Here is a 26747-nt window from a genome sequence, read left to right on the forward strand (position 1 = left end):
GAGAGGCAACTGTGGCACTATCCCACTAAAAAGAGGGTGTTTCTTAATGTCAGTAACTGCCTTGGAAAAACTGGTGTATGCCAGAACATACACAACTCCACATCATTCCCAAAGAGAAAGGATCTTAAAACAGTGCTGCTAATTTCAACTAGAATACTCATTTCAAAGAGGTCCCAACAAGCCTGGGATATCAAACCAACAAACGCCAACTAAAGCATTTATAAGTCACTTTCCTGTATTTTAATTCAAATTTTGCACACAGAACAAAAAAATGAGACAATTTAATTTTTCCAATCAAATCCAACCTGCAAGGAAGCACCTAAACAGGATCACATTTTCTTAGTGTGTAGTATTTTCTTCATGTTTAAAATTTGTATGTAACCAAGGGGTTTGTGCTGAGTCTCCTTGGAGCTGCGGGGCTGTACGTGGCCCAGGAGAGAGCAGCTGTGCCCCTGGCACGGGGTGTGACACTGCCCTGTCCCTGCTCACCCCAGAGTTACTCACCCGGCCGCTGCGTCCTGCACAGGAGCCCCAGGAGCTGGGGAGGAGCTGGAACTCGGGCACCAGGGCACCACAGCTGCTCCTGCCCGCCCCAGGAGCAAGGGGGTGAAGGAACAGGAAAGGAAATGGAACACAAACAGATGCACAGACAGGTCTGAGCACGCTGAGGAACAAATGGGAGCTGATCATCACAGAACCAGCAAGGTGCCAAGTGCCAACGTGGCCCCAGGCGACAGAAGGAGCCAGTGTCACCCCTCTGCTTTATCCTGTAGTGCCCACACCTTCCACCAGGTAACAGATTGTTCATTTTAGCCTTAACAGCAGGACTGACAACTAGGAAATCACAAGTGTGATGGCTGTGTTTCACCCAGGACATTGCCTCCAGTAAAGCCAGGCCAGCTCCTCTCTGCCCCCACTGCTCCAGGGGACTGCCAGGGAGCTGACACAGCTCTCCAGGACACACTGCTGCTGGCTGCTACACAGAAAGGAAATACCCCAAGCTACAGGACTAACAAGCACATCACTTTTAATGCAGGATATGAAACACCTTTAAAACTCAGATTGTGTGGCTGCTCAAACAGAAAATACAAACTAAAAGCTGCTATCTAGAGGCTGCAGGGAAATATGTGACCTCAGCACCTACCAGAAAGCCAATGTGTTTTCCAGTCTCTCAAGTAAAATAAAAGTAAAAAAAAAATACTCATTTGGGAATTTGCACTGCTGTGCTTCAACTGGGCTCTTGCTCAAGGAGTGGGAAGAGTGGACATGGAACATGTTCAGATTAGCTGTTCCTGCAAGGCTGTTTCTGCATGGCTTTGAGCTGGCACGGAGCAGCACTGAGCCCCAGTGCTGATGCAGAGCTGGATGTGTGAGCTGCTCCAGCCTGGCTGCACAATGCCACCTGCTCTGGGCTTGGCACCTGTGCAGGGCTGAGGGCTCTGTCCAGAACACCTGAGAGAAATGGCACATGGATGGCTGGCATGACACACAGAGCACCACAGCCCAGGCACAGCTCGTTCCTTCTGACAGAATGAGGCGTGAGGGCTTCTTGTGAACTGGAACAGGAGAAAAGCTGGAAGGTGTTTACATTTCAAAACAATACTTGCTGGACAGTTAATCTAAAGCACAACTCACTGAATTCAATCACCACAAGTTTTCAAATCCAGCTCACAAAAGACTGCTGCTGTTATTAAGAATCCAAAACAGCATCTGAGCTTCTCTCTTCCTTGCTGCCCCAGCCCAAGCAGGTGCAGGTCTCTGTGGCTCCCTCCCTTTGGGAGGTCTGTGTGCCCCGCTCCCACCAGGCAGCGTGACGGTGTTTCCATCCATGTCCGTGTCACTGTGTCCCCTGCTCACACCAGCAGCACAAGGGTGTTCCCAGTCCAACAGCTCAGTGTCAACGCGGCTCAAACGATCCTGGACTGCAACATGCAGAGCAAGACAATGCTCCCAAAATGCAGCAGCCCAGGCAGGAGGTGAAGCACTGACCGGGCACCAGAGGGAGCAGCACCGGGTCACCACCACAGAACATCCCTGCAGAATTCACCTGCTCCAAACACGCTACACAGAACAGCCTGGAGCTGCCAGACCCGGGAAAAGGCCAGGAAAATCCCAAACCAGCAGGGCATCTTTGGGTTCAAACAAAGAATTAGTTCTGCTACCAAGGAGTGGAAGCTGCCCTGGAGGGCATGGGATATGGCTTCACCCAACAGCGAGGCTGTGCACTGCTACAGTTAGCTCTTAAAATCTGCCCTCAAAGTCCCAGTCACACAGAGTAACTAAGGTAAGTCTAATGCTGATAACTGAGAGATTATGAAAATATTTGGTTTTGTTCAAACCATGTAAAAAATCCTCAATAATACATTGTAATATTTTCTTTTTAAAACTAAACTGGAAGATCAACTCTCAGCAGATTTAAGTGTATTACACACAATATTTTGTGAATTAAGATTTATTGATTTCCATTGTATTTGCTTTAAATATGGTTGAAGCTGACTGCAGAAAAGGGATGGTGAAATCTTTAAGTTAAAAGTAAACTAATGGTGAAAGAACATCACCTCTGGCTTCCATCCATGCCTCGTTTAGCATGTTTTAATAATAAGTTCCAGGACTGTCACATCCAGGGATGTTGGAGGCCTCTCCCAGCAGTGTCCTTAGATTTGTGTCATTTTCCTGTGCCAGAGGTGAGCGTGCTTTCAAAAATACTGCCACTTCCCCAGCACCGTGTCTTTGATTGCATCGACATACTGAGTTGGGACCCAATAGACCCAGTAGTAAGATGCTTCTGTTGGGCCCAGCTGAAATGCCTGCAATTAAAAATGACAACATTTACACACGGGAACAAAGAGCTGCTCCCAGTGGACAGGCACAGCTCATCCACTGGCAAACCAGACCAGCCTGTCCCACCTGCTGCTCCCTGCAGCACTCGGGCATTCCACAGCTCTTTGGTGGGCAATTAAAGGAGCTCTGCAGAGAACAAAGCTGCAGAGCACTGAGGAAACCAGGAGCTCTTCCTTTTACAACATCACAACAGTAACCAGAACTCCTGGACTCGTGGCCAGTTTCAAGAACATGAGGGAATTATTCTGGGGGACAGCCTGAAGCATAACTCAGTCTCTAAAGAAACGTCAGAGCTGAGAAGCCAAACAGGATCTAAACAAGACAGTGACCATGTTTTTATGGTCACAGGATTTTATATTTAGACATAATGTCCTATTCTCAACTTCTCTCCTATGCCCAGGCATGCCAGAGCCTCTGCCCTTGCTCTGGGGTAAGTTTATTGCAACATGTGCTGAAGAGAACCTTCTCACACGGGTGATCAAAAATCAAGTATTCGGACAGAGACTAGAGCAGCACCCTCCTGCAGGCCATGACTTTAAGGAAATACATTTCCCTTTCCTCCCCCTAAAGAAGGAAACAAACTTTTATAGAAAAGAAACTTACTTCAATGTCAGAAGTTAGTTACTGTACTTTGAAAAGCAGGATCTTAAAAAAACCCATGGATTAAAATAAACAGCCAAAATTTCAATACATTAGCACAGTTCTCTTCTGAAATATAACTTTGCTAGATCCCATGTGAGTTGTTCAGAAAATTACAGGTGTGAAAAGACATTACAGCATCAAATCCTTTTTTTCTTAACCTCCATCAAGGCCTGTTGTTTATATAAATACTCCAGAATCTAGAAATTAAACCAGGTACCAAAAATATCCCTACCATTAAGAAATCACGTTGTGAGCATGTTTACTGGTTTAACACTGTCACAGAAGGTACAAAATAATGCTTAAGCACTTCATGTTTGTGTCAAAACACTCTGGATTTGCACACAGCTGCAGATATTCAATTTGGACCCAAAGTACTGACAGTGTGAGAGGAGCCCATGTCCCATCTCCACAAGGCTGGAACCAAAGCCAGCCTGCTCTGAGCTGCAGCCTCAGCAGTGTGTGCTGCATGAAGGAATCAGATGGATATGATTAAAGCAGAGCTGTTACTCACCATCATGTGATAATCCTCATGGCCTTCAATAGGTTCACTCACCACATTTTTAATGGACCCCATGGGTAACTTTTCTGTTCTCTCTACATTAAAATTGATCAAAGTATTATTTCTGACATGCGGGGAAGCAGTATTTCATATTCATTTCATACACCACCTCCATTAATGCCAAAATCTCCTCAGGTCAACAGTCTCCCCTCCAGTTTTGGATACCTGCTGCCCAAAACGTGGTGCTGCAGCACCACAACCCCCAGACATCCAAAACTGGATCACACAGTTCCCCTGCACCACAGGAAGTATTTCAGTGCCCATCATTTGGGCCCAGACTGAGTGATGGGAAATCCCAGGCTTTACCTAATGTTTTCCCATGAGGAACTCCCCTTGGAGCAGCAGGGATGCTCATCCCCTGGAATCCAGTCCAGGTATGGGAACATTCAGGACTGAGTACCAAGGATTACATGGAACTCTCAACAGCAAGCCTGAAAGCTGCCAAAGATACACTGTCCTAACTCTGAAAGCTTAGGCCAGGCTTTACCCCGAGGCAGTGTGCAGAGAAGCACAGGGAAGGGAATATAACAGAGGAAAAAGGGAAAGAAACCAGTAAGAGAAACTGAAGCCCCAAAAAGACTACAATTACATGGCAGAGTAATGTCAGCAGCCAGAGGCAATGACAAGAGCCACAAAGGTCCAGGGCAGAGCTTTCCTGTCAACTCTGTCTCTCTCCTTTCTGAACTCAGTTCCAAGGTCCTGCCTTTCCCTTCAAGCACCCAGCAGCAGCCAACAGTTATCTTCTCTGATACAAGACAGAGAATACCCGAAACACTTTACAAAGGAGAAACTGAACTCTGAGTTCTTGAGATAGATCTCTTTAATTTGTGATCCAAAAAACCTCAAACCTACCTACAGAAAGCACACAGGGAGACAAACCCAGTGATATAAGGAAAGATATTCTCTGTCTCGCAACTGAGCTCACTCTGAACTACCTGCTCAGACCTGTGACTTACTCATGAGGTAAAACCCCATTCTGCCTTTGTTTAGCATCCCCCAAATACATTTCTGCTCTGAGTATCCCAGCAACAGACAAATCCCATTATCCATGCCTCTGTGCAAGTGACACTGAGCAACTGGGGAACAGCTGCCTGTGCCACACTTCAGACTACAACCACCTGCACAAAGCCCCTGTGGGGCTGCAGGGCTGGGGGTAAGAACCAGCTCCAGCTCTCCTGGGCCAGCAGGTGACAGGCTGTGCCCACACCCAGAGGTGTTTACTCCAGCCCTTACCTGCTGGCCTCTGTCATGGGTTTCCCAGAGGAGGAAGGAGTTTTTCCCAGTAAGAGCCAGCAATTACAACCATTTCCCAGAGGCAGCAAGCTGCTGCTAACTCGGGGCAGCAGGGAAACAGGTTACAGCAAACACATGACTACAAGAAGAATCAAATTCACAGCTTAAGCAGTACCATGTAGAACACCTCAGAAACACTATACTTGAAAACTCATCTGGGGGGTGATGGAAGAGATTAATCACCTAGATACTAAGCATGGATTTAGAACCTGGGATCAGAAATAGAAAAATCTGCCTGCCCAACCTACAGAGTTAAAAACACCCCCAATGCCTTGCTCCATCACTTTGCCCAGGAGGGAATAATTGCAACTGGCACCAAGAGAGGTTTTAAAGCCAGAAAAAATCTTCACAGTCAAGTCTGTCCTACAAAGAAAGGGTCAAAAACTTTAGGGATTTCTGCTTACTTTGGACCTACTGTAGCGGCTGGAGGCAGGATAACCACCCAGTCAGGCTGCCTTACTGGGACAGTGAGCAAGCACCTTCATCCCTTTGCTCATCACTGTGTATTGCCCAGCCCAGCCAAACTGAAGGGGCACAGCTTCCTTGGCAGGTGGGGATCCCAGTGTCCCCTTCAGCCCCAGCCAGCAATTCAGCACCACGCAGCCACTCACTCCCCCTGCCCTGCTGGGACGGGGAGGAGCACTGGGAAAAAAGTAAGCACTGCATGGTTTGAGCTAAGAACAGTTTAATAACTGCAATGAAATAAAATATACTACTACTACTAATGGTAATAATAATAGTAATAAAAAGAAACTCCAGAGCAACCAGTGATGCCCAGTACAGCTGCTCCCCACTGCTGACTGATGTCCAGCCTGTCCCCCTTCAGGGACCAGTCCCTCCCAGCCAATTGCCCCAGTTTATACTGGACATGATGCTCTGTGGTGGGAAACATTCCTTTGGCCAGCTCTGGCCAGTTCCCTGCCATCTCCTTGCATGCCTCCCCACGGGCAGCATCTGAGACACCAAACAGTCCTTGACCAAGGGAAGCACAGCTCAGCAACAACCAAAACACCCACTGCTATCAGCACTGCTCCCACCCCCACCCAAAACAGCTCCTGGGAGGAGAACTAACTATCCCAGCCACAGCCAGGACACAGACACCCTCAGCAAGGCATGGCATCCCCAGCTCCTCCTGGCAGCACCCACCACTGCACACCAAGGCCTCTGCACAGCACCACAGCTTGCATTACTGAGACAAGACACACACACATCATTTCAGCTGGAAGGACAGAGAGTGCCAGAGATGCCAACACTCCCAGTTTCTATCCCAGCTCTGAGTTTTCCTTCCAAGTCCTGGCTAAGCCATTGGGCCCTGTGTACTGCTGGCATCAAACCCACGCTGCTTATGGAGTGCTTTGAGCAGTGCCAGAAATGCTCAGTACCATCATTTACACTTGGAGCCAGAAACATTGGACTATTACTCTGTTAACACCACTGAATTGCAGGTTTTCAGGAACTGATGTGGACTGTCAAGTACTATTCAATGCCCTGGGAGAATGGCACGTGAGGAAAGGAAACAAAGTTTTTGAAGCACTGCAATACCAACATCACTCCCTAAACACGGTTTAGTCAGAGCAGAAGCTTTTGTAGGTCACACAGCTCAGTCACCAACTGCTGATCCCTGAGGCTGAGGTGCTCACCTTTTGTACCAATCCACAGCTGGTCCTGCTCGAGTTTGAAGGTCAGCCTGACTTTGCCCCCTGACTTGTTGTACATGCCGGACAGCGGCACCGTGGGCAGCCGCTCCTGCAAGAGACACAGCCAGTCACGCCAGGCTGGGCACCAAACAAGCTCTCAGCTTTTTTAGCATAAAAACCCATCCTTGCAGCTTTCTGCTGCAGCAACAAACCACTGAACCAGTGGGGAGGGCTCTCAAAGCACACAGGAGTCTCTCTTGTGACTCCGAGTGTCTCGAGCCCTCGTTCACGCACCTGCACGCCTTTGACAGAAGGCATCACATCGTCAGGTTTTCCTTTGTCCAACACTTTTCTGTGTTGCTGCAACACAAAAACAGAAATTAAATTCGCAGGAACATTGCCAAGTCTGCAGTGTACTTCCAGCTGTCCCCTGACCACATCCCAACGGCTCTGAGACACAGCTGAGGGCTGCTCACAGGCACTGGTCACCTTCAAACTTCAGTGGGCACTTCCCAAGGTGCCCTCAAGAAGTATCAAAATGAGTGGAACTCCAAGATAACACCAAGGATAACAGCCTTCTCAAACATGCACACAGGTGAATACATGTGTGCAGAATGCAGAGTGTCACAGCCAGTGCACCAAGCCAGCACAGACCAGAGCACAGGTAACTTTCAAATGCACACCCACAGCTTGTACCTGGCTGAGCACCCCTAAGAAATGAGTGGGAACTGTGATAAATCACAGAAAACCATCAGCATGCTTCATGCAGGCACTGCTTATTTTTAACTAAGTTTATTTTGAGGAAGGTACATGGCTGGTAACACCCTGAGCTGGCAATCCCTCAGCAGCCATCAAAGCAGCCCCATGCACTGTGCCACAAGTGTGAGAGGAGAATCCAACACCCACAGCCCTGTCAGGGCTGGGACAGCTGAGGGAACTGCTTTCTTGGTGTTTGCTTTGACCAGCTTTTGGAGACCAGATTCTTTTGTGCCAATAAAAATCAGTCAGGTTTTAGACAGAGTTAATCTGGGCTGTGTTAGCACTAACATCCTCCAGATGTTTCCATTTTTTGACCAAAGTGTGTGGCTGTGCCTGGCACCACAAGCAGTGTCTTGCAGAGCTCCAGTCCCTGCTGGACTAAACAGCTCTGTGCTACTCCCCTGCCCAGAGCCCTTCCAAGGCTGAGCTGCCAGAAATGAACCCCCAGCCTGATCTGAGGAGCAACAGGACCCACAGGTGCCTGCAGAAGACCCACATAAATCCTACTACTCTCCCACAGCAGCAATTATTGAGACATTCGTTACCTTTTGTCTGCAAAGCGGCTCCTTTTTGTTCTCCTCAGCCTTGACCTCCTGCTGAGCAGCTTCTTTGGGTGTATTCACTGCTAGCACATCGTTGATGGTGGAGCCCACGACCATTATTTTGGCTCCGTTGGTGACTTTGATTTCCCGCAGGGTTTTCTCCTCGGGCAGCAGTCCCTTGAACATCACCTTCTGCATGGCGGGCGGGAGGCCTAGGGGCAAGCAGAGCGGTCAGCGGCGGCGGGCAGGGGGCGCGGGGGGGCGGCGGCCGCACGCACCTGTCAGCGAGTGGATCTTCTGCTTCAGCTCGGCGCCCGTGCTGTCCAGGCAGAACTTCACGTCGTACTTGTTCTTGTTCCAGATCACCTTCAGCTCCACCAGCTCCCTGCCGCTCTCCTCGCCGCCGCCGTTGCTGACAGACGCCTGCGGGGGCTCCCGCCGCTCCTCGCCCTCCGGGGACCTCCCGGCCGCCGGCGAGCCGCCCCCTCCGCCGCAGCCCAGCGGCAGCTCCTGCGCCTCCGCCTCCATGCCCGGCTCCTCGGCACCTGCGGGGAGCGGACAGGAAGATCCGGGCCCACGGGACGCGGCCCCGGAGCGCCGCCCGCAGCGAGTCCGGGGCCGGCTCCGCGCCCGCCGCCTCCGGCCCGGCCCGGCCCGCCGCCCCCCGCCCCGGCACCGCGCGCTCCGGGCACCGCCGGGACCGGGCACGGCCGGGTCCCGATACCGCGGGCTCCCGGCACCGCGGGCTCTCGGCACCCCGGGCTCCCGGCACCGCGGGCTCCGGAGGCTCCCGGCACCGCGGGCTCCCGTTACCGCGGGCTCCCGATACCGCGGGCTCCCGGCACCACAGACTCCCGGCACCCCGGGCTCTCGGCACCGCGGGCTCCCGGCACCGCGGGCTCCGGGCACCACAGACTCCGGGCACCGCGGGCTCCCGGCTCCGGGGCTCCGGGCTCCCGGCCGCGCTCGTACCATCAGCGGCGGCGGCGGCGGCGGCCATGATGATTGTGTACAATCCGCCGCGGGGCACGCCGGGAAACGCCGCCGCCGCCGCTGCTGGGCCGCGCCGGCTCCCGTAGGCGCCCCCGCCCGCCTCTCAGCGCGGGGGCGGCCGCGGCCCCCAGATCGCGCCCCCGCAGCACCGGCCGCGCCGCGCCGGCAGGCGGGACGGGACGGGAGGCGGACCCTCCGCTCAGCGCTCCGGGCACCGGAACTCCCCCACGCTGCCGGGCCCGTGCCGGCGGCCGCGCTCCCCTGCCGCGACTGGGCGAAGCGTGCGGCGGCGCCTTTAAGGGAAGCCCCGCCCCCCGGCGGCGCGCGCGGGGATTGGCTGCCGCGGCGGGGCGGAAACGGCGCCGCGGGCACGTGGAGGGATGGCGCGAGCTCTGCGCGCGCTGCGCTGCGCGGCGGGACCGGGACCGGGACGGGGATTGGAACCGGGACCGGGATTGTCATCGGGACCGGGACCGGCACCGGAACCGGAACCGGGACAGGGATTGGAACCGGCACCGGGATTGTCATCGGGACCGGGCCCGCGGGTCCGGTTCGGGCCCAGCCCCACAGGTAACCGGCGCCTCGGCAGCCCCGCCCCGGGGCTGCGCTGCGGCGGGCGGGGTTTTGGGTTGGAAAGCACAAATCCTGACTCTGGAGCGGCCCCTGGGTGCTGCCCGCCCGGAGCGCTCCCGCCGGGGCTGCGGGCTCGCCCTCCCGGCGGGTCCCGGTGCCTCCCGGCCGTGCGGGCTCACGGTTGCTGTGCCGTGGCAGCGCTGGTCCTGCCGTGTCAGGCATTGCGGCTCACTTCGGGGACTCTTGAGCGGTCACCCGTGAGTTGTGTTCGCAGGCAGTGCCCGGAGCTGGGGGTGCCCCGCGGTGCCGCTCCCGGCCCGGTGCCGCTCCCGGCCCGGTGCCGCTGCCCGCGCAGGCAGCATCCCCTGCCCTTCTAGCTCACGTTTAGAGCTCTCCCTTGGCTCTCCCTGGTGACCGTCTCCTCTGATTTCCCCACGATTACAGGTTTTCTGCATTTAGGCGGCCTTAGGACAGCTTTGTACAATTACATCTTTGCCAAAAAACACCAAGGGACCTTTATTTTAAGAGTGGAGGATACAGATCAGAATCGAGTGGTGCCTGGAGCTGCGGAAGGAATAGAAGACATGTTGGACTGGGCAGGTATTCAGAAACATCTTTCATTTTTCACCTAGTGAAGCCTTGCCTTTCTCGCAGAGGCTGCTGCGCTCAGCTGGGGTCGGGTTTCGCTGCCCGTGCCGGCCGCTCAGCGCTGCCGTGCCCTTGCAGGCATTGCCCCGGACGAGAGCCCCGCGCGGGGCGGCCCCGCCGGGCCCTACGTGCAGTCGCGGCGGCTGGAGCTGTACGGGCGGGCGGGCGCGGCGCTGCTGGCCCGCGGGGCCGCCTACCGCTGCTTCTGCAGCCCGCAGCGCCTGCAGCTGCTCCGCAGGGACGCGCTGCGCCGCCAGCACACCCCGCGGTACGTCCCCCTGTCCCTGTCCCCCGTGTCCCTGTCCCCTGTGTCCCTGTCCCCCGCAGAAAGCCCTGCAGCACTGGGGCTGTCCCTGTCTCCATGTCCCTGTCCCCTGCACAAAGCCCTGCAGCGCTGGGGCTGTCCCCGTGTCCCTGTCCCCGTGTCCCCTGCAGAAAGCCCCACAGCGCTGTCCCCGTGTCCCTGTCCCCTGCAGAAAGCCCCGCAGCACTGGGGCTGTCCCTGTCCCCTGCAGAAAGCCCCACAGCGCTGGGCTGTCCCTGTCCCCCGTGTCCCTGTCCCCGTGTCCCTGTCCCCGTGTCTGTGTCTCCGTGTCCCTGTCCCCTGCACAAAGCCCCCCAGTGCCGTGGCTGTCCCCGTCCCCGCAGGGGAAGGAGTGTGTCACCCTGCAGAGATGAGGTGTTGGACTGGACGTGCAGTGGGAGGGTTGCAGCTGGAATTCCGGCATCTCTTAGAGTTTTGGGGCTGTGAAAGCATGGTGGTGCCGGGCTGTGCTGAGCAGGAGCCCTGGCTCGTGTCCCCAGCTATGACAACCGCTGTCGGCACCTGACGCCCGCGGAGGTGGCGCAGAAGCTGTCACAGGGCCTGGACTGCGTCATCCGCTTCCGCCTGGAGAGGGGCGTGCAGCCCTTCCAGGACCTGGTCTACGGCTGGAGCAAGCACGAGGTGGCCGAGGTGGAAGGCGACCCCGTGATCCTCAAGGCGGACGGGTTCCCCACGTACCACCTGGCCAACGTGGTCGACGACCACTACATGGGCATCACCCACGTCCTGCGCGGCACCGAGTGGCTGGCTTCCACTTCCAAGCACCTGCTCCTCTACAAGGCCTTTGGCTGGGAGCCCCCTCGCTTTGGCCACCTGCCGCTGCTGCTGAACAAGGACGGTGGCAAGCTGTCCAAGAGGCAGGGGGACATCTTCCTGGAGCGCTTTGCTCGGGAGGGCTTCCTGCCAGAGGCTCTGCTGGACATCGTCACCAACTGCGGCTCGGGCTTCACAGGTAGCACCACGGGCTCCTGCCTGCCAGGCCAGCCCATGCTGGCTTCGTGGCGTGGGCTGGGCTTATTTTAATAGCTGAGAACTTTGTTGGGGTTTGAAGGGGTCAGGGAGTGGGTGTCACATAACCAGTCAGTCACTGAGGTGCCACCAGGCCTTCTGCAGAGCTCCTGTGGAAGGAGCTGCCATGGTGGGTCTTCCTGCCATTCAAATTGAATCAGGTGCTTCTCCCTTGGGAAAACCCCCACTTCAAGGCTGAGAAACTGTCTGTGAAGTCTTGGGAAAACTTGCATTCTGTGTCTGTCTGACACCTGTGCCACTTTTCCTTTAACCTGACAGACCACAAGGAGTTGAGTCAATGTCTCCTTTTGTGGTTCTTGTTGTGTGGGGATCACAAATTAACTTGTGTTCTGAGAGCTCTGCTTGGGAATGAAATCTTGCTCAGGCAGTGCTCACTCCTGGCTGAGAGTGATTCTGTCAGGTGTTCCCTGAGGAAGGTGATGGAGCCAAGCAGAACATCCCAGTTCCCAGTGCCTCTCCAGCACTGCAGGCTCCTGGGGACAGGGCAGCATGGCAGTGTGTGCTGCTGCCTGTTCCCTGCTGCTGCTGGCACTGCACAGGTGTCACCTGCACACTGTCCCGTGTCACCTCTGCTGCCAGCCTGGCCCCGTGCCCGAGGGGGCACAGAGCCCAGGGATTCCCTTTGGCTTGTGTTGCAGAGAAGCAGATGGGGAGGACTCTGGAGGAGCTGATCTCCCAGTTTGATGTAGGCAGAATTACAACCCATTCTGCTCTCCTGGACCTTGAAGCGCTCCCAGAATTCAACAGGTAAAAAATTAGTGGTGGCTTTAAAATGTAGTAAGCACCACGTCAGTGAGAATTTATTTCTAGCACTTGGCTTTGGCTGGAGGTTTTGTTTGTTGGATCAAGCACGGTCCTGGTGCAGCAGCTGTTGGGCTCTGCTAAGAGGAAGCATAGGTTTCTGCTCACACAGTTCCTGCCTCCTCTCCCATTCTGTGCTTGGACACTGGGGTTGGCAACACTGAAAGTCTAGGCAGAGGCTGGGTGTAGCTGGGAGGATCTAAAGTCTTACGTTTATAACCTAAGAAAATAAGATCTCAAAAGAGTTACCACTTCCAGAAGGTTCTTCTGCAAGTACACTTGTGCTGCTAAGTGGCCTCATCATCAGCTCCCTGTGGGCACCAGAGCTAAATGCCTCTTTGTAGAGTGCCTGACTCTGGTTTAGTGCTGCCTTTCTAACACTTCCACAGTTTTAGCTCGGTTGATCAGAGCATGGTGCTGAGAATGCCAAAGTTGTGGGTTCAGTCTCCCCAGATGGGCTGTTCCCTTAAGAGCTGGACTTGATCCTCGTGGGTCTCTCCAACTCAGAATATTCTGTGATTTCTCTGAAACATGGTTGGGCTGATCCGAGGTAACCCAAAGCAATCCAAAAGCAGGTCTTTCCTCTGCTGCAGGATTCACCTCACCCGTCACATTGAGAACCCAGGGCTGCGCCAGAAGCTCGTCAGGGAGCTGCAGGGGCTGGTGGAGCTCGTCTATGGGGAGCAGCAAGTGGATCCAGATGTTCTGGAAAATGAATATGTGGAGCGAGTCCTTCTGCTGAGAAAAGTACGAGTAGCAGCAGATTGCTGTGCCACCCTCCTCCAAGCTGAGGGATTGCTTCCTCCACAGCACAGCCCTCTGCCTTGCCAGCTTTGCTTTCTTCCCCCAGGGTCACATAAGCCTCCTGAAGAATCTGGTGTCGAGTGATTACTCTTACCTGTGGGTCAGGCCCTCGGTGTCCCGGCAGCAGCTACGAGCAATTTCTGCAGAAGCAGATGAAATAGGAAAACTGGTCATGGGGTAAGTGTGCTGCTGTCTGAGCTGAGGAGTGGCAGCAATGGCTCCTCATCTCTGAAAACTGTATTCTTAAACAGTCAGAATTACTGCTCGTTCTGTGGTTTTCCAGGTCTGTGGCATAATTTTGTAGTTTAAACTTGTTCTTTTGAATGAGCTCTGCTGCTGGTGAGCAGAGGGAGCACCCTGGCACAGGGTGGGGGTGAGAGGTAGGAATCCTGTGTTTTTCATGTCCCCAGAGTGTAAGGACACCTTCTTTCCCAAAGGCTCCTGACGAGGCCAGCAGCTGCCTTGACTGTGGAGGAGTTGAACAGAGACCTGAGGAGCGTGCAGAAGCAAACCAGAGAGACCAAGTACAGCAGCATGATGCAGCTGCTGCGCCTGGCGCTCAGCGGGCAGCAGGTAAAGAACAGCTCTGAGCTTACTGCAGTGTGCTTTCAGAGCTCAAACCCAGGTTTTACAAAAGTTCTCCAAAGCCTGCTCCTGGCTCAGCTCTAGTGCTAATCCTTCGGGTCCCTCTGAGCAGGAGAATGCCAAGGCTTTGTCTGAGCTGCTGCTGACCCCCAGTGTGGCAGCGGTTGTTGCAGTCTGTGATGCACAGACTCGTGCTGGGGTCCAGCTCCTGTGCTCAGTGACTCACTCTGTTTGCAGCACGGCCCGAGCGTGGCAGAGATGATGGTGACTCTGGGAGCTGAGGAGGTGTGTGGCCGCATACACAGAGCCCTGTCCAGCTGACAGGGACGTCGGTGACGCTGCCAGGCCGCGCACTTGGATGGCACAGGTGGCACCTGTGTGATCATCTCTGATCAGACGAGCTGGGCTTCGGGCCAGGCAGGTGTCTGGGCTGGTCCCACGTCTGTAGGAACCTGCACTGAGCACAAGCCACTTCGTTTGGGAGAGGAACCAAGTCCAGATTCAACTCCGTCCTGCTGTCGCCTCGTGAAGGAGCCTGCTTTGCAGGGTGGGACAAGAAGACACGTGTCAGCATTTAAATTCAAACCATGTGGACAGAAAGTAACTGAACTTCTGAAAGCAACAGATCAGATTGGTTTTGGAGAGGGCCTTGCAGTCAGGGTACCTACAGCTACGGTTCCCCAATAAATACAGTGGGGGTATTTTTGTATCTATATACACATAAATGTATATTATAGCTGTTGCCCTGTTAGCTGCTCTGGGTCCTACCAGGCTGAGTGAGCTGCTCAGAGGGGGGTTTCCTGTGTACTGACTCATGCACGTGGTTCTGCTAAAAATACCCTGATCAGGAGATTGGGCTGTTTCACCCTCTTTTGTCGGATGCCCTTTTAATTATTAAATCAATGTGGTGACTTGGATTCCGCTCTCAGGGTTGCTGTGCGGGCGGTGAGGGGAGGAGCCCGCGGGGCTGTGCTGGGCCCACGCCCACAGCAGCACTTCCCCAGCAGCAGCAGCTCTCCCCAGCAGCCTGGTGGGGCTGGGGCTGCAGCCCTTCCTGCTGGGCACAGGACAGAGCCATGGCTGGCACCGGGCAGCTGGAGCGCTGGCTCAGTGAGTGGGGCTGGGGGCTGGGGGTCGGGGCTGGCTTGGCTGCTGCCCCTTCCAGCCTGGGTGGGCACTGGAGCAGCTTCACCTTCCTGGGGAAGGGGCTGCTGTCCCCACGGAACCCTTGTGGAGTGATGTGGGTGCTGTCTTGCTGGCTTCTTCCCATCTGTCCTGCCCATCCTCAGCCCCCAAAGCTGGCTGAGTGACAGACTGGGGAATGCATAGAGCCAAAAAATACTTTTTTTCCCTAATTTAGCTGTGCTAAAGTGTAAGCTGCCTGTGTTCCAGCACAGTGGTCCCGGGAGAGCTGCCTGTAAATGGTTTTCAGGTTTCTCCTGCTAAAAGCAACATCTGGCATTGTGAGGCTGTGCTTGACTTTAAGTGTGTGCTTGGGACTATACTTTTAGGCAGACTTTAGTGACAGCTGTTTCCTGCTCGTCCTGGATCTCCTGTTTCTGCTGGAGAAAGCTCTGGAGCCCGGCTCCAGCAAGGTCTGAGCTGCTTCCTGCTCGGGGCACTCGCTCACACTGAGGCTGGGCTTTCCTTCTTCCTCTTGTTTTTCTCCCTCTGTAAGATGAGGCCACTGACCCGAGTGTCTCTGAGGAGAACTGGGAGTGCATCCAGCGGTTCTGCGACCAGGTGAACGCTGACACGGAGGGGTAAGGCAGACACAGAGCCCTTTGTGCTCCCCAGCCCGTGTCTGGCTCTGAGCCCCCCTCGTGGCTCTGTGGGGACAGCCTGGGGCCGTGGTGTGGGGAGCTGGGGGGCTCGCTGGGCTCCACTGCTCCTGGGAGCAGGAATGAGATGGGAATACGAGTTGGGAAGAGGTGTGTGCCAGTGTGATGGAGGGGATGTCAGGGAATGGGCTCTGACATCAATGGCAGGAGCCCACCGGGCAGCAGGTCCTGCTGGCCATGGATTCCTGCTCTGGGGTTCTGCAGGGGAGCCCCGGGGCAGCTCAGCCTCAGCTTGTCCTTCCAGACAGGTGGAGGGTCTCTGCTGAGGTTTCCTCACCTTCCAGCTGGCAGTCTGGGCTCTCTGGGAAGTAGCAGGGACTAATTCAGCTAATGACCTGTCAAACCTTAGTGATCACCTGTGTGTTCAGAGCAGACCGAGTTCAGAGCTCATAGTCTGGTGCCCAGGAGCTGGCACAGGCTGCCCTGGCTGTCCCTGAAGCTCCTGCAGCTGCAGAGCCAGCTCTGGTGGTGCCTGCCTGGGGACACCCCCCAGCCTGTCCCTGCTGCTCCCTCCCCAAGGACAGCCCCAGGGCGGGCTGCAGGGCAGTGTGGGGTCACCAGTTCACCCCAGTGTGTGAGCAGTGTCCCTGGCCAGCACCGTGCCCGAGGATGGCTGTCTGTCCTGCTGTGAGCCCAGCAGCTGCTCTTCTGTGCACTCCCAGCCCAGCAGCATTTGTTTTTCCTGGGAGCTCGTGCATGGTGTGACTTGCTTTGCTCTTCCCCAGCCCGTGGTTTGCGCTGAGGCTGCTGGCACACAAAATCCAGTCCCCTCAGGAGGGGGAGGCTCTGCATGCTCTCACAGTGAGTACTTCCATCAGCACACAGGGCAGCCACTGGCAAACAGAGCTGGCAGGTAGAAAGCAGAGCAGACAGGAGCTTTCTCTTCCTTTCTCTGAGATGTCAATGCCTTTCTCTTTCTCTTGGGTGCCTCTCCATTTGACTTTCCCTTGCACAAGGAACGCAGGCACCAGGGCACAGTGGAGGCAGTAGCTGCTTCTGCTCCTCCCCACGCTGCTCTGCTGAGGTGTTTTGTTGGTCTGCAGCTCTGGCTGTGTGAGCTGTGTCCCACCACCGAGGCAATAGCTCAGGAGTTGGTAGTGATGGGTAGAACAGAGCAGGTGGCCTTTAATGTGCTGCCTAGGAAAGCTGGATGAAGGAATAAAACATGTTCTAGCTGCATGGCTTTCTCAGTACCTTGTGTTGGTGAATGCAGTGTCAGAAAGTTCCTAGATTTAGTGACAATATAGTGACAAAGTTTTTGAAAGCTCCCCAAGCCTTGTGTTTTCAGTTCCTGCTGGTAACATTTTGTTTTCTGCAGGTGCTGGAGACCTGTGTGAACAACTGTGGTGACAGATTTCACAGTGAAATGGCAAAATTCAGGTTTCTGAATGAGCTGATCAAAGTGCTTTCCCCAAAGGTAGGTTACAGGGTGTTGGGATAAGAAATGCAGCTCTGCTTTATCAGAGGCAGTGGGATCTTCTGGCCGTGCTCCTCTTCATGGGGGTGGGCCTGGGCCTGCCTGGAGCACCCTCTGAGCATCACACCCATCGATTTCCCTTTCTGGTGGCTCCTGCACACATTTACCACTGCTGCACGTTTCATTTTCCATTGCATCAGCCTGAGGGCAGAGCTGCAGAAAGCTGATTTCAGAGAAATGCTCAACTGAAGAACAAAACTCCTTGTCTCAGGCTTGATAACAGAATTTCAGTGAAGCCACAGACTCTAAAGCCCATATCACTGAAGACAATTCTGTTTGCTGCTCTGAGAGGACAGGTATCACTGAATCAGTTTGGAATGCCTGGCCTTGGGGAGGTTTGTGTTTTTATAATAAAAGGAGTGGTCGTAGGCAATAATGAGAGAAATTGGAGAAAGCACCCTGATGCTGATAAGAGACAATAACGTTTGTTTCTGGTTTTGTTCAGTTTTCTGTGTCTGGGGCTGGCTGAGGCCAGTGCTGTGACTGCATTGCAGCAGTTAAGGGGAGTGATTAAAACCAAGCACAGAATGTTTTCACTAAAATAACCTGCTTTGGGTTTTGGATTCAATAAGTGATCAGAGAAGTTTGAAGTGGCTTAATTTTGATTGTTACAGAACGTGTGTGCGATTCTCACACACTCCAAAGCAGTTCTTGTGTTTCCTAACCCCAGGATACAAATTGTCAGCACTATGAATAAACTCACAGGAATCCCTTTTACCCTTGGTGTCTGCACAAAAATGCCTTGGGGCTGGATCCCTGGCACCAGTTCTTTGGGTTTGAGCTTTTTGTCTTTCTTTACTGTCTTGTTTCCAGTACTATGGAATTTGGTCTTCAGAAAAAGTCAAGTCGAGGGTCACAGAAGTGATATTCAGTTGGACAGTCTGGTTTCCTCAGGAAGTCAAAATCCAGGATGCTTATCAGATGCTGAAGAAACAAGGTTCAGTTCTGTTATTTCAGTTTCCTTTTTAGCCTCCCAAGCCCATGGTTTCCCCCACAGATATCTGCCCCCCTCAGCCTGTGACTCAGCTTTTTCATGACATGCTGTGTGTAAGGAAAAGGGACAAAGGTCCCAGGCTGGCTGGGTTCTGAAGGATGCAATCCCTGTTTAAATGCATTTTCCAAAAGACAGCCTTCCTGAGCCACAGCTCAGACCAGTCTGGAGGCCTCTGCTCACACTGTGGGCAGGGAAAAAGCACAGGACAGGCTCAGAAGTGATCTTTGCCCTGGAATATCTCCCAGGGTTATGAGAGATGAGTTCAGAGGGATCCCAGGATGGATTTTTTCATCCACTCAATTATATTTACTAGTCCTCAGTGGTATTTTAATCCAGAAATCTGTGCAAAACCTCGTGCACTGTTGAGCATTGAGGTTTCAGCAGCTTGGGCATCACTGAACAACTACTGTTACCTGTTCCAGGGATTGTAAAAGAAGATCCCAAACTGCCAGAAGACAAAATTTTACCTCCCCCTTCTCCAAGACCTCAGAATTCTATTTTTGACACAGATGAAGAGAAGTCCAAGGTAAACCTTAGAGTCTTCATGCCCCACCCTCTGGTTTGTCCTGATGAGAAAAGAGGCTCAGTAATATTTTGGGAGATTCTGCTGTTTCAGAAAATCTCAGAAAAATGCTGATTCCTCTTGCAGTGCAGCAGCTAGAGAACTCTCTGAAGCTTGTCAGAAATATTTCATTAGTAAAAAGTGAAACTTTTTTACAGAGAAACATCAATTTCCTTGAAATCTCCCCAAGGGAGGGCTTCTCCAGGTGTTACAGCAGTTCTGTAGAGCCAGAGTTCCTCATCCTGGGCAGCCATGTAACCTGGGTTAGGCTGTGGGACAGGAGCTGACATCTCCAGGACTGTGGGGCCGTTCTGTGGCTGTGGCTGTGCACAGTGCCCACAGGCTGCTGCTGACTGCTGCCCCTCCTCTGCCCTGACAGCTGCTGGCCAGGCTCCTGAAGAGCAGCCACCCCGAGGACCTGCAGGCAGCCAACCGCCTGATCCAGAGCGCCGTGAAAGAGGTGGGAGCTCCCAGCTGGAGCCTCTTGGCAGCCAGGGAGCGTGGGAGGGGACTTGGCCATCCCGTTGGGACAGGAGACCCTCGGTACTGCAGCCCCAGAGAAGGGGCTGTGTTCAGTCTTTCCAAATTGTCCTGAGTTACAGCATGAGATCATTTTGCTTTGTTTCCCTAAAATGTGCCATTGCCAGGAAGAGGGAATTTGTGAATGTGCATGCAGCAGGACATTTGTGTGTCAGTGGGACCTTGGCAGTAGTACTGCAGTAGTGGTTGGAAATTTCCAAAGATAAACTCAGTTCCCTGATGGAAAGAAGTCACTTTGTACAAAACTGCTTCTTTCCTGCATGCAGTATGTGCACGTCTGGCCTGTCTGTTTGCATGTTCCATCTGATGGAGCATCCCACTTCTCTGCTCACAGAGATTTGGTGTAACAAAGCCCTGTGGTTGTTTGGAGTGTGTCATTCTGTGTGGCAGAAGGCACCAACTCCCAGCTCAGACTTTGAGGTCACACTCATGCCTGTGGTGAGATGTGTTCCATATCCCACACCACACAGCCAGGGTGCCCTGATGGGGCAGCTGGGGGCTTGTTCTCACCTGTGCTGCTTTGTGCCTTCTGCACATGCAATAAAATATTAATAGGTGTGACCCTGAGTGCTCCAGCCAAGTCATCATCAACCTTTCTTTCATTTTTCATCACAGGAGCAAGAAAAGTCAGCTCAGGTGTCCCGGAGAGTGAACACCCTCAGTGAGGTTTCTGAGAATGTCAAGCGTATGGATGAGTTACTGCAGAGCTACAGCAGACGTGAACTATCCCCAGCTGACCAGGAGACCCTACAGGTGAATGCTCTTTTTCCTGCATAAGTGCTCTTTTCCCTCCCTGTTCTGGAGGGAGCATCACTGGCAGCGGGGCAGAGCTGTGGGCGTGGGTGCCAGCAGTGGAACCTTTCCTCCCCAGGCCGTGCTGCAGCGCTGTGAGAAGCTCAGGCCGCTGCTCTTCCGCCTGGCCAGCGAGGCAGTGGCTGACGAGGAGGCTCTAGGTAAGAGCCAGCCCTGTCCTTGTGGCTCTTGGCAGCTGGGACAGGGCTGTGAGGGGAGTGCTTGGCACCCTGTGGGCAAAGCTCTCTGCTCACCATGAAACCGTGCCCAGGGGAAGTGGCGTTTGGTCTCCATCTCTGAGGAAGGTGTTAATTTTCACTTGGGGCCCAAAGTTAAACAGAGAATCCGTTTCTTCAGCTGAGGTGGTTTTCTGAGGGGTTTTTTTTGAGTTCTGGTGTTCAGAGAACTGAAAGCTTTTGAAGCCTTTTCTCTCCAGAGATTGAAGTATAAACGCAGAAAGAGGAATATATTTTGAATTTTTAGGTGTAATACCAAGGAAGGTGTCCTGGCTTCAGCTAGGGTAGGGTTAATTTGCTAAAAGCAGAATCTTTGAACTCCACAATTGGCATTTCATTCCTATCCAAACACCTTGAAAATCTGACTGAAGCAATGGTTGCTAACACACATCCTGAAGAGCAACCCCAAGAGCTCAACTGCACCTCACTCCTTCCTTTCTTACCCGTGGGTGCCATGGCTCTTCAGCTGGGGAGGGCTGGATTACAGACTGAGGTGCACAGGGGAAACTTGTGCAGAAAAAGACAGTGCAGAAGAGGTGGCAAGAATTAGGAATACTTTAGAGATGGGATAAGATTTCAAAGGGATCTTGATAAATGAGAGGCCTGGAATCAGCAGCTGTGTGTGCAAAATAGAATGAAAGGTGAGTGAGGAGCTGAGGGCAGCCTGCTCTGCTGGCCTTTGCTCCTGAGCTGCACTGTCCCTTCCTCACGAGCCTCATTTTGGGGAGTGCTGTGGAACTGAGCTGACCTTCCTGCTGGAACATGAGTGTTTCTATCTGCTCTGGTTTCCCAGCTGAGATCCTCCAGGCCAGTGACAAGCTCTCGCGGGCACTGGGGCAGTACAGGCAGGTTGTGGCCAGCCAGGAGGACGGGGATGGAGCAGGTTCAGCTGCCAGCTCTGCCCGTGCACCAGGTGAGAAGCCCCCACAGCAGCTCTGCCCTGCATGCCAGGTGGGAGCAGGGCTTGGCAGGGAAGTGCTCCTCAGGGAACAAACGTGGAGAAAGTGCTGGAGCACAGGAAAAATATTATACAACCATCATTTTCTCTTGCCTATAGTTGACAGAAAATACTCCCCAAGTTCTTTGCCCTTGAGGCACAGCTGTAGCCCTGCATGTGCCATCCTTTCCAGAGGTTCCTGGCTAACCCTGTCTCTGTTCCCCAAGCGTGCCGAGCAGCCCCGCGGCGCACGAAGAGCTACACCCTGATCGACTTCTCCGAGCTGGAGGCCATGGCCCAGGGCCCCCCAGAGCCCTCTGCAGACACTGCCTCACCCTCCTGCCACGGCAGCACAGCCTCCACCTGCCTGCTCCAGGAGCTGCAGTCCTTAGGTCTGTAGGTGCACTCAGTGTCAGCCTCCTTGCTGGGGTTTGTGGTCTTCAGTAAAGAGGGGAGAACTTTGACTTCAGTGTCAGTCCCAAGAGGAAGCCTTCCAGATGGAAGTTTTCAGGGATGCAGTGTCTCCAGTGGGGTTAGACAGCAAAGGAAGCAGCTGTGGAAAACCCCTGTTTTCTGTAAATTATCTGTGGCATTTGGTGTCTTTCTTAGGTCTCAGCAGCTCCCCTGTCACACAGAAACCACCCCCTGATTCTGGCCTAGCAGAGGTGAGTGATGCTCAGGTACTTTGCAGTCTGTCAGGTATAAAGGACAAAAATCAGAGATGATTTCTGGTCTGCCTTTCCCTGGCAGCCCTTTTGGTGTACACTCTGTTCTGAAGGGAAACTGGAATTCTCGTGCTCTCAGTCTCTCAGGTGCAGTTTGCAACCAAATGACTTGTGTATTTTTGCTTTAGGTAGTGGTACTTGATAAACAGAGTTCTTCTCAGTGCAACAGGTTTATTTTTGGTGATATTATACAGCATGAACCTGAAGGGCCATATTTTCCAGCCTGCTGTACACAATGGATTTAGGGAAGGTATAAATGCTGCTCAAATCCTGGAACCAGAGGAGGGCTGGGAAGACAGCTGTGCAGGGAAGAGTGAATTCCAGAGCCTGGATGAACAGCTCTCTCCACTATCCAGGACCAAGACATTCTCTTTGTAAGTAAACTCTTCATAATAGAGTCAGATTTTGGGGCTGAGCAATTATTTTACAGCAGGGAGATTTAGGAAAACCTTTCAGCAACCTCTAGTTAGTGATGGCAAGTGATCCATGCACACATTGGCTCTTTCCTGCAGTTCTGCACTGGTTAATTGCAGTTAATTGCACACCGGGACCTTCCAAGGGTCAGAAATTTGGGGAGACAAATCCCATTGGTTGATAACAAGGTGATGTTGAGCTAAAAGAACAAAAACCTTACGGTCAGGCCTTTTTATAATAACCTGTCACTCAAAAGGTACCTTCCTCAGCTTTCTCCAGACTGTGACAAGGTAAGGTAGTTTCCAGACATTCAGTGGAAGCTTGGAACAGTTCACAAATCAGATTAATCTCCACAGATCTTCAGAGCAGGAGACACAATATGCTTATACAGTCTGCCATAATACAAGAAACTTTACTGAAGATTTTCAGCTTCCTGTGATGTCTTTGAGCTGGAATTTACTTTGATCTGCCTGACTAGGGCTCCAGAGAAGCTGTGCATAGGGATGGCAGACTTCCAAATCCCTAAACCTAAGTTTTACCATAGTAACAGAACCAAATTCTGCCTTAATGAATTTTGAAACGGCAAGATCTTCCATAGATGATAGAGTTTTTGAATTCCTCAAGGACTCAGAGTGTAAGTCTGTAGTTTCTTTATACCTAAAGGGGATGAGGGATTGGGGATACAGACAGACAAGCAGAAGACAGTATATTCCCTGTAGTGTCCTCACTTAATACAAGCTTTCTGCATGCTTTTCTTTCCAGGGATTTATCACCAATAAAATTGCCCTTTCCAGATGTTCCAAGTAACTCAGTGGCAGATCTTCCACTCCTCAGTCCAGGCTATGATCTGAAGCCTGCTGCCTCTTTGCACCCAGCTTCCTGTGATGGTTCTCTAGAAAACCTTTTTGTGCCTTTAATTTCAGTTACACCAAGTAAGTACAATTCTGTGCCCCAGCTCTGCTTACTAGAGCTCTTCCAGGAGTTTTGCAGGACAGGAAGCCAAAGTAGCTTCATGCTGTGGGGTCGCTGGAGACAAGTAATGACTGTTCTGTGATGGGCTTAATGTTCCTGAGAGTTTGAGTAGATGCTAGGGATCATAGCATGAGAACACCCTCGTCCTCCCTACTCATTGCTCAGGAGTTTTCTACCTGGCTGATCTTTGTAATGTGCTTCTAAACCCTGTCCTTTGCACCTTCAGTCAAGCTTCAAACAGTTGTTCTACTAGAAGTCCTAAAAACCACTTTTGAGTGGGAGTTGCCCCACTTCCTAAAGCAGGAAGCTTTTAATTCCACCTCTGCTTTTGGTTTCACACTGTATGGCCCAGCTCTGCAGCTCCCCCCCAGAGCATTTCCTGGGAATGTCACCCTGGGGTCTCAGCCCCGGGCCACAGAGCCTTGGCTCTCTGCTGCTGGAAGAGGACAGGCGCACAGGCATCCTGATCTGCCTTCAGACTCAAGTGAAGGTCTCAGCAGATTGTGGAAGGGCTGGGTGGTGATAGTCAGGTGTGAATTTGTGGATGGTAAGGAGCCAGATCTTGTGTGTGCTCAGAAAGGCACTTTGCTTTTCCCACCATGTCTCTGTTGGATCCACACCTCACTTCTCTCAAGGACTGCTGAAACCTGAGCTGCTAAATCCCAAATGCAGACATTCAGATTCCTGTCTCTGCCTTAGAGGCAGATGTAAATCAGGGGCTGTGTGCCACTTGGTCTGTGAGTTTGCCAAAGGAAGTGAAAGTTTGTCTGCATTTTCCTTTTTGCTCTTCCTCATCCCATCTTTCCCGTTCACCCTCAGATGGGAGAGGAATCCAGGCTTTGATTCTGGTTCTCGATTTGTCTCTGGCAGGCACTATCTGCCCACTCACTGTGTATGACAGGAATGGTTTCAAGGCCATGCTCCACTTCTCCAGAGACCCGGCTCCCGGCCGACCAGACGTGCTGGTGATGGTCCTGTCCATGCTGAGCACCTCAGCACACCCCATTAGGGACATAGCGTTCCAGGCTGCAGTCCCAAAGGTGAGAAACCTGTGGCAAGTAGCAGAGATGCTCAGAAATGCCCTGAGAAGAAGGTTCACCATTTCTTACTGAGCATTTGCCTTGCTCATGGGAAATGGTGTGGCTCCCTGTCTCTGCACGGAGATCCTGTTGTACAGTGGTGCCTTTTTCACAGTGTCCATGGCCTTGCTACGGCCAGAGGGCTCCAGAGCTGCTGCTTCAGCCTCCTGGGCAGGGCTCCTGCTCCCTGTGCACGTGCAGCAGAGAACTGGCTGTTTAGGAATATCTGCCTTCAGCTGCAGGCTGGCTTTTCACTGAATGGAGTCTGGCTGATGTATCTTTAACCAGCTCCACGGCTCAGTGAGGCTCACAGCCCTTTCCCGGCATGGACTAAAAAGTGTTTCTTTTGTTTTCTCTTTCAGACCATGCAAATAAAGCTACAACCAGCCTCTGGCTGTGAGCTGCCAGCCTTCAGCCCTCTCCTCCCGCCGGCCGTGCTGTCCCAGGTGCTGCTGCTCGCCAACCCACACAAGGTGCTGCTGCTGGGCACTGGGAGTGCCCCGGCTGTTTGTGTGAAAGAGGGGGAGAGACAGGGCAGTCTGAACTGTGCTGGGACGGTCTTTTTCTGCTCAAAGGGCTTTCCAGAGCTGCAGTCTGAAGGACTGTAGGCAGGTGCTGCAGGGGCCTGCCCAGCTGGGGACTATCTGCACACAGAGACAGCTGCGGGCATCAGGGGCAGGTGTTGGCAGCTGATGGAACACAGGGGTGCCAAGGCACAAGTGATGGGTGGCAGATCTCTTGCATTGGTGGATAGTTATGAGGCCCAAGATCAGGAACTCTGAGTAGGCCAGGCCTGGATTGCCAACGTGCCCATGGGTGGCATGCACGGGTCTTCCAGTTGCTCTTGTCTATCTTAGGAAGAGCCAGGGTTTCCTTCTGAGCAGAGCTTCTTCAAGGCTAGTGTTTCCCCTTTCAGAGGTGACTCACTGCATAAGGCCAGCGCGGGTGAAGGAGTCCAGGGTTTATAATCATGATGTGCCCTGTCTTCCATTCTCTCCCAGGCTCCCATCCGCCTGAGGTACAAACTGACGTTCACGCAGGGCGGGCAGCCCTGCCGTGAGGTGGGAGAGGTGGCTGGCTTTCCAGAAGCAGAGCTCTGGGGCAGGAGCTGAAGTCCAGGGGACACTGCCGCGTTGCCTCAGCCACAGCTGGGGAGCGACTGGGCCCAGCAGTGCTCCGTGAGGGCACCTTTCCTGGGGATCTGCCGCCTCCTTCTCCTTTTCAAGCCCGGATGGAAGAGTGTGGACTGGCTGCCTCTGCCACAGCCTTTCCTGTAGCTGAGCCTGCTGGACATCACCCTGGCAGCCTCCGTGCCTGGGCCGTGCACACCTTCCCTGTGCTTCTGGGCCATCCCCCCTTTACTTTTCAATTAAAAATAAAATCCACAAAGTGAATCAACACCAGCATTCAGCCCCTGTGCCAGCCTGTTCCAGGGACACAGGGACACCCCGGCCCGGTTTTCCCGGAGCCTGTGCCGGGTGCAGCGGGAGCTGAGGGGCGGTGGGCACCGGCGGGAGGGAGCGGAGCCCTGCCCGGGCGGGCACAGGGCCGGGGGCCGCGGCTCGGCCCTGCCCCGCTGCAGGCCCGGCCGGGACCGCGAGGAGACACGGGCACGGGCACGGGGCCCGGGGGGACACCGGCACGGGCCTGGGACTGCAGGGGGACACGGGCACGGGTCCCGGGGGGACACCGGCATGGGCACGGGACCGCGGGGAAACACGGGCACGGGCAGCGGGGAAACACCGGCATGGGCCTGGGATTGCAGGGGGACATAGGTACGGGTCCCGGGGGGACACCGGCACGGGCACGGGGCCCGGGGGGACACCGGCATGGGCACGGGGCCGCGGGTAAACACGGGCATGGGCACGGGACCGCGGGGAGACACCGGCATGGGCACGGGCAGCGGGGAAACACCGGCACGGGCCTGGGACTGCAGGGGGACACAGGCACGGGTCCCGGGGGGACACCGGCATGGGCACGGGCAGCGGGGAAACACCGGCACAGGGCCGCGGGGAAACACGGACATGGGCACGGGGCCCTGGGGAGACACCGGCATGGGCACGGGGGCGCGAGGGGAAACACCGGGCCGGGACCAGGGGAGACACCGGCACGGGCCTGGGACCCGGGGGGAGACACCGGTTTGGGCA

At 53.9% G+C, this 26747-nt stretch overlaps 3 protein-coding genes across 4 annotated transcripts; 2 read left to right on the forward strand and 1 right to left on the reverse strand.

Moving 5' to 3' along the window:
• Positions 1–2436: 2436 nt before the first annotated feature.
• UBFD1 (ubiquitin family domain containing 1) lies at positions 2437–9416 on the reverse strand. The gene is made up of 7 exons (XM_064390957.1): positions 9246–9416; positions 8552–8818; positions 8277–8485; positions 7267–7332; positions 6976–7081; positions 3995–4077; positions 2437–2807 (listed from the first exon to the last, which is right to left on the reverse strand). Exons 1-7 carry the CDS (start codon positions 9271–9273, stop codon positions 2697–2699), a joined length of 870 nt encoding a protein of 289 aa, XP_064247027.1. The 5' UTR covers positions 9274–9416; the 3' UTR covers positions 2437–2696.
• A 92-nt stretch (positions 9417–9508) lies between these two features.
• Positions 9509–14948, forward strand: EARS2 (glutamyl-tRNA synthetase 2, mitochondrial). 2 transcript variants are annotated; one of them, XM_064390955.1, is made up of 9 exons: positions 9509–9836; positions 10284–10439; positions 10566–10755; positions 11292–11764; positions 12480–12588; positions 13236–13389; positions 13493–13623; positions 13884–14019; positions 14269–14948. In XM_064390955.1, exons 1-9 carry the CDS (start codon positions 9647–9649, stop codon positions 14350–14352), a joined length of 1623 nt encoding a protein of 540 aa, XP_064247025.1. In that variant the 5' UTR covers positions 9509–9646; the 3' UTR covers positions 14353–14948. The 2 variants fall into 2 exon arrangements, with proteins under 2 accessions (XP_064247025.1, XP_064247026.1); XM_064390956.1 differs by lacking the exon at positions 9509–9836 and adding an exon at positions 9907–10096.
• Positions 14949–15043: 95 nt separating this feature from the next.
• Positions 15044–25993, forward strand: GGA2 (golgi associated, gamma adaptin ear containing, ARF binding protein 2). The gene is made up of 17 exons (XM_064390953.1): positions 15044–15141; positions 15710–15794; positions 16598–16673; positions 17191–17289; positions 18163–18286; positions 18766–18869; positions 19285–19365; positions 20061–20198; positions 20317–20398; positions 21267–21386; positions 21638–21802; positions 22020–22075; positions 22358–22509; positions 23312–23481; positions 24392–24561; positions 24963–25073; positions 25602–25993. Exons 1-17 carry the CDS (start codon positions 15108–15110, stop codon positions 25710–25712), a joined length of 1878 nt encoding a protein of 625 aa, XP_064247023.1. The 5' UTR covers positions 15044–15107; the 3' UTR covers positions 25713–25993.
• Positions 25994–26747: the final 754 nt, after the last annotated feature.

The sequence above is a fragment of the Passer domesticus genome, chromosome 15, assembly GCF_036417665.1.
Source record: "Passer domesticus isolate bPasDom1 chromosome 15, bPasDom1.hap1, whole genome shotgun sequence".
NCBI lineage: Eukaryota > Metazoa > Chordata > Aves > Passeriformes > Passeridae > Passer > Passer domesticus.

Excerpts from the sequence above, each read along its gene's own strand:
- UBFD1 (XM_064390957.1), bottom strand. The coding sequence starts at position 9,273 with ATGGCCGCCGCCGCCGCCGCCGCTGATG. Across the intron at positions 8,819-9,245 it reads CGCCGCCGCCGCCGCTGATG|GTGCCGAGGAGCCGGGCATG; the intron begins GTACGAGCGCGG and ends CGCTCCCCGCAG. Across the intron at positions 7,333-8,276 it reads AGCCGCTTTGCAGACAAAAG|CAACACAGAAAAGTGTTGGA; the intron begins GTAACGAATGTC and ends TTTGTGTTGCAG.
- EARS2 (XM_064390955.1), top strand. The coding sequence starts at position 9,647 with ATGGCGCGAGCTCTGCGCGCGCTGCGCTGCGCGGCGGGACCGGGACCG. Across the intron at positions 9,837-10,283 it reads GTTCGGGCCCAGCCCCACAG|GTTTTCTGCATTTAGGCGGC; the intron begins GTAACCGGCGCC and ends CCACGATTACAG. Across the intron at positions 14,020-14,268 it reads TGGCGCTCAGCGGGCAGCAG|CACGGCCCGAGCGTGGCAGA; the intron begins GTAAAGAACAGC and ends CTCTGTTTGCAG.
- GGA2 (XM_064390953.1), top strand. The coding sequence starts at position 15,108 with ATGGCTGGCACCGGGCAGCTGGAGCGCTGGCTCA. Across the intron at positions 16,674-17,190 it reads AGGCTCTGCATGCTCTCACA|GTGCTGGAGACCTGTGTGAA; the intron begins GTGAGTACTTCC and ends TGTTTTCTGCAG. Across the intron at positions 22,510-23,311 it reads AGGACCAAGACATTCTCTTT|GGATTTATCACCAATAAAAT; the intron begins GTAAGTAAACTC and ends TTTTCTTTCCAG.